The 6163-nt window shown below is 37.9% G+C and overlaps 1 protein-coding gene across 4 annotated transcripts in view; it reads right to left on the bottom strand.

Moving 5' to 3' along the window:
- The window catches only part of LOC107715321 (cell adhesion molecule 1-like), a 326676-nt gene that overhangs the window by 53322 nt on the left and 267191 nt on the right, over positions 1-6163 (bottom strand). For all 4 annotated transcript variants that reach the window (XM_016521402.1, XM_016521405.1, XM_016521404.1 and 1 more), the window contains 2 exons: positions 2773-2925; positions 308-445 (listed from right to left, as the gene is read on the bottom strand). In XM_016521402.1, the coding sequence (XP_016376888.1) occupies positions 308-445; positions 2773-2925 (291 nt within the window). The remainder of the gene's footprint in view (positions 1-307; positions 446-2772; positions 2926-6163) is intronic.

Genomic DNA, 6163 nt, shown 5'->3' with positions numbered 1-6163 from the left:
CAGTGTTATTTACTTGGCAGTCAATGGGACAGTCACAAGCCTCCCGGTTTTCATCCAAAATATCTTAAATTGTGTTCCGAAGACGAACAAAGCTTCTATGGGTTTGGAACGACATGGGGGTAAGTGATTAATGACAACATTTTCATTTTGGGGTGGAGTAACCCTTTAAGTGTTTGTCTTTTTAATACATAAAGTCTCAGATGACAGTGCACTGGGAAAAACTCACTCTGTGGGATGCCAGGCAAAGTGAAAACAAACCTGGTAAACACCTGGTTTGTTTGTGTGTACACAATGCGACTTGACCCACCCTGTAGCTCTTTGTCTCCTTTCATCCATCTGATCGTTGCAGCGGGTTTGCTGCCCATGGAGGTGCAGGTTATCTCTGTCTCGTTACCCTCTCTGACAATGTCCTCGCGGGACTCTATGATTGGGTTTCCTGGTGGGACTGAGAGAGGATAGACAGATTTTCAAGGCGGTCTGTAAATCAAGCACCACTAGAGTCACATTTAGTCCATAGTGCACTGATAGCCAACACAGATGCTAACACTGAGGGATGGACACGTCATAGAAGATAAAGAGGTGAGTGTATTCATTCTCTTTTACAAAAGACATAAAGGAGTGTACTCTGACAAAGTATCTACTCTGATGAGACACGGATAACTACACCGTGAATAGTGGCGAACCATCTTGTGTAACAGAAAGCAACACATCCAGTAGACTGGAATAAATCTGCTAGAACATTGTACACTGACCTGAATAATTGGGAATGTTCATAGGCATATTGTAACACATCTCTAAAGGCTTTCCTTTTCATTTTGGTGCTCAGTTGGATATACCGTGATAACAGTGTTTTCAAAAGACATGCTCACTTTCAGTGGTCCTTACTTCCAGGAGGGTTCACAATGCCTAAAATGCTTACCTGAAAAGGTCACCGAAATCCTAGGCTTCTAGCAATCTGGCATAAATGTGTGGCATCTTTTGGACAGGGTATTTCAGGTTTCTTGTTCTCCCCGAGCAGCAGGGTTCCATTCAAGCATTCTGCTTCAACTCGGTCGTCTAAAGCTGTGAAGCCAGCCACTCAAACGCATTCAGCGTGCTCTCTACAATCCCACTCCCTCAATACCCACCCCGCACTAAACTCTGCTCTCAAAACGGAATAATCACTTTTAAGTGTGGGTGATTTTTCCATGCAGTTATGTCAAGACGCAGAACGCAGCAAAGCGTTCACATGTACACAAAGACACACACACACACAAACACATAAACAATAATTCCATTGAATGGCTCCACCATGCAGCTGAGTCCTCAAAGGAAGTAGCAGGTGAAGTGTTTGTTGAGTTTTTAGAGGGCTTTCAGCAGCCCCTCCAAACAGCAGTGAAAGCGTGTGTGCATACATGTGGTGTAACGGCTCCCTTCTGAAAAATGAATGACTCGGTGCTCAGGATCTGACTTGGCCACGTCTCTGGCCTTCTGTTAGGCGAAGATGAATGGCTATATCTTGATTCTACACTGCTGCAGCATCTCACAAAAGCTGCTCCACTCTGGTGATTGATCATAAAAGGATTTCTCAAGAAACAAAGAAGCCCTACGTGTGTGTGTGTCTGTGGGTGTTTGTTTATGCGCCAAGTGCCCTATGGGAAATCTGACAGTCAAAACAACAGGTTCAGGTTTGTCTAATCCAGAGGTTTCAACCTTGGGGTCATGACCACAAGTGGGAAGATTTTATATTCTATATATAAATATGTTCTATAGTCTAATATATATATATATATATATATATATATATATAGTGTGTGTGTGTATATATATATATATATATATATATATGTGTGTGTGTATCAAGAAAAATTCCCTTGCTCTCATTCAAGAACAAACTCCAGCATATTCAGTTGCCAGACACTAATGGAACTTCAAATAGAACTGGGTTCTATGGTCAGATGGAGAAAAAAAAAAAGCTTTTTGGCAGCAAACACACAAGATGGGTTTGGTGCACAGTAAGATAAAAAAAAAAGTACCCCATGTCTACGGTTAAAAATACTGTTGGATCTTTAATGTTGTGGACCTGTTTTTCTGCTGGAGGTCCTGGACAGCTTGTTCAGATACATGGCATCCTGGATTTTATCAAATGCCAACAGATAAAAAAAAAATCAAGCTAGTCCGTAGCAGTTTGGGTTCACAATGCATGTTTTTAGAGAATTTTATCAATATCTGAGAACGAACTGTACTCAGACCACCTCCCGAGATGGTCTTGGCTCTGTTCGCTTTAAAGGGTCTGAGATCGTTTGGAGCGTTCACATATGGGCCAAAAATTCAGCAAACCGTGCTCAGACCCCTTTAAAAGGACCAAGTTTGAAAACACTTAAAAAAATCTATTGTTTTACCTTGATAAAAGGTTGAACTTTTATGATTTAAAAAATAAATAAATGAAAGATCAAAAGGATAAACAATGCAGATTTATTTTCACAGCCATATATTAAAGTCATAAGTTAGACCTATATTATGCTTAAAATATGAAATGTAGGCTACAACTTGACCTGGAGGCACAGGTGGAACAAAACACAGGTGTCTTGAGATGAGTTATTTTTAGAGCTGAACTACTTTTAACTTAACATGGTGTCTTAGAGTATATTATAATAATAATTTATAAAATTTTATAAAATTTATAAAAATATAAAACAATAATGACAATAACAAAACAGACTAAATACTAAAAAATATAAATGACTGTGTGTGTATTGTATATTGTGTACATGCATGCATGAGTGTTCATACTTAGCACAGTGATGTCGGCGTAGGCTTCCTGTGGGGGGTCTGTATAGAGCTGGCACACGTATCTTCCCTCGTCTGAGAGAGACACGTTGGATAACGACACACGCAGCTCGTTGTCTGAGAAATTGACCAGCTGGAATCGAGCATCCTTCAGGGCTGGAGAGTCGATAGAGAAAGAGAGCAGATGATAGAATGAAAAGTCACATTTTCACACTCCGCTTCCATTGCAAGCAACAACAGAAACATGTAGGAGATAATTAGAAGTATTTTTCCCCATCTGAAGGCTAGACTGTTTTTCCATTGAAGCAAATAAAGGCAACCATATGCTTCTTTAAGCTATTGCTTATAATTTATAACCACGGGAGCTTAACAAATGTGCAGGCTACAATATATTCTTCAGATTAGCTGAAATGTGCTCCATGGGAATAACTGAAGTGATTGAGATTGCTTCACACTCAGGACCATGGGTGCATCTATTTCTGGCATCGTCTGACCTAAGCATTGTATCACTGGGGTTTGAAACAGGAACAGTAGCCATGGGACATGCCATGTTAGACCACTGTGACAACCCAAGCACCTTTTCATTTCGACACCTAAGAGAAAAAGTTCTTGACTTGTGTTGAGCATGTACAGTATGTGGGTGTTTCATGGACACTTTTGTCTCTGCAGACTTTTAGCAAATACACACCATTAAAATACACTCAATTTGACTAACAATGTCCACCAGTGAAAATACATGCAAATGCGTAACTGGTTTGATAACATTCTGTGCATGGTGGAAATTACATTTTTGGAATAAAATAACTTCTTTGTCTTAAAATTTAAGGGGGTCTGAATACTTTCCGTACCCACTGTATATATATCATGGGCGATCAGTCCAGAAGGGGGCACGGGTGGTAATGCAACGCTAACCGTCACAACAGGAAAGAGCAGAAGAAGAGATGATCTACGCACCAACCCCAAACAACAATGGCGAGTTCAGGTGGCATGCAAGGGCTCGAAGAACTGCCTGCTTGTTTTAAATGAGCAATGTGTGAAAGTTTCGGGTTCTAGAGATGCACTGGTCAACTGGCTATAAATTGGAACCGGTTTTTAGTTTTATTTTGGCTGATATGTATTCCATAATTGCACACAAACTGCATTGCAATCATTTTCCAAAATGTAATTTGTGTGGAATTTTTTAAAGTCTGTAAAGAGGAGAAAATACTGTACCAGGCAGATCAAGCTCACTGTTCGCGATGCTCGAAATATAGAAAGACAAATATGTGGGGGTTTATATTAATGTATCTCTGAGAGGAACTGACCATCTTCAAAAATGTTTTGATGGCATTTTCTTTTCCTCTTACCTCCATATAATGCACATTAAAGTAGTGTTTAAAAGTGCAGCTGCTTTGTTTACAGCAGTAACCAAGGAAACTCTACATCGCTACTGTTCCATAAGCACCACCTGCTGTCAGAGAATACATTTGCATTTTCATTCAGTCCGTCTGCTGTTTTTGTTTTGTGCAGGTGTCGTATGTAGCATAATTTCACAAATCTAAATTCAGACCATTCTTGATATTATACAATCTGATTAAAATAAAAAACAACTGCTCATGCTACATGCATGTAGCACTACTGTATTTTCAAAATAAATAAATTAATATTAATAACCCCATTACTAATCCCATTTTGTGGCTGGCGTTTTTATTAGTCAATTTTAGAAAGTTTCATGGAAATGGATTTTGACACAAATCTACTGACACTTACCCATTCCGTAATTTTTCTGTTCGTGCTGCGCCCCAGGTTTAGGTGTCAGATAATGAGTGTCAAAAAGAAAGTGGGTCAGAGAGAAGTAACACATTTGAATTCACGGCACTATATTATTTTATAATCCACCGTTCTTGTAAATGCAGCCTTGGTGAGCAGAAGAAAAAAAAAAAAAAAAAAAAAAAAAAAAAAATACATTTCCTGTTGTACCGAACTCATATCGAACCGTGTCCCCAAAACTGCGGTACGTACCGAACTGTGACTTCTGTGTACTGTTAAGGCCCGTTCACATTAAGAACGATAACTATAAAGATAACTATATTAGCATTCACACCAGAGGACGATATAGTCTGTTAATTCCAAGCGCACTCTCGTCTGCTGCTTTAAATTCTCGAGCTCGTCATAGCAGGATTGATTCTGATTGGCTGTAAATTTTTTTATCGTTCATCAGCTGGAAAAAATCGTTCTGAAAGTGATTCCAATTATATCGTTTCTCTGTGACTTTATCGTTATAGCTGTGGTGTGGATGCTGCTATTCTTTAATATAGAGAATGATTTTTAGAACTATATCTTTATCGTTATCTTTATAGTTATGGTGTGAACAGGCCTTTACACCCCTAATATATATATATATATACATATATATATATATATATATATTCTGGGGCATTTCCTCTGAAGAAGCAAGGGAGGCAGTCTCTCCTCAAAAAATTGGATGAGAAAAAATTAATAGTACAAAAATAAAACAACGCAAATATTACAAAATATGACATAAACAGCATATAAATCACTTGTTTTTCTAAATTAAAACTGTCCAACAGCTACACCAGCAGGTAAAGTTACAGCGGGAGTCCGCGTTTCTCTCGCCTCTCCTGAGCCCATTGAGTTTTAACAGACCCCCTAAAGCGTGCGGTGGGTTTGGTGGGGGGTAATTGAGAATGAATTGGGAAAGTCACGTGAGAAGAGCCAATGCCTCCATCACGATATGATTGTATATGACTGGTTATGATCGGCTATGATTGGTTCATATAATAAATCCCGCCTCTTGTGTTTGCAAATCAGTCTGAATGACCAATATTATGGTGTTAATAGGAAGACTAATTAAAGAAAGCAAGTAAACAACTCACACACTTAGATATAACCACTTTGTCAAGTCAAACATGATCTGTGGGTTTTTTTAGTGAGCAATCAGCTCGTTCAAAGCTACATCTCCGCGTCTGTGACCAGTGTTTACAGAGATCTGATGACTGATGATCCGAAAATAAGTTTATTATGAAAAAGAACAGCTGAACATCAGTTCATAAATAAAATATATAATTGTTTTAAAAATATATATTTTTTAAATCGTTACTGAGTTATTATTTTTGAATAAATGTAAAATGTTTAAAAACACTAAACTGATGAGATTTATACTTGGTTTTAGTATATAGTATAGCCTATGTATTGCATTGTTAATGTAAAAATACAATATATATTTTTTATTCTGGTAGTGTAAGTAATGTTTATTTAACCAAGAAAATGTGACTGGAACATGAATTTACATTTAATAAAAAAATTTAAAAAATGTGAGAACTTTGCCTCCTCATTTTAGAACACCACTGCACGCCTATAAGAATATATATATATATATATATATATATATATA

This window comes from Sinocyclocheilus rhinocerous, unplaced genomic scaffold (genome assembly GCF_001515625.1).
Source record: "Sinocyclocheilus rhinocerous isolate Xijiao unplaced genomic scaffold, SAMN03320098_v1.1 scaffold299, whole genome shotgun sequence".
NCBI lineage: Eukaryota > Metazoa > Chordata > Actinopteri > Cypriniformes > Cyprinidae > Sinocyclocheilus > Sinocyclocheilus rhinocerous.
The sequence above is the reverse complement of the archived record's forward strand: the minus strand, read 5'-3'. Positions and strand labels throughout refer to the sequence as shown.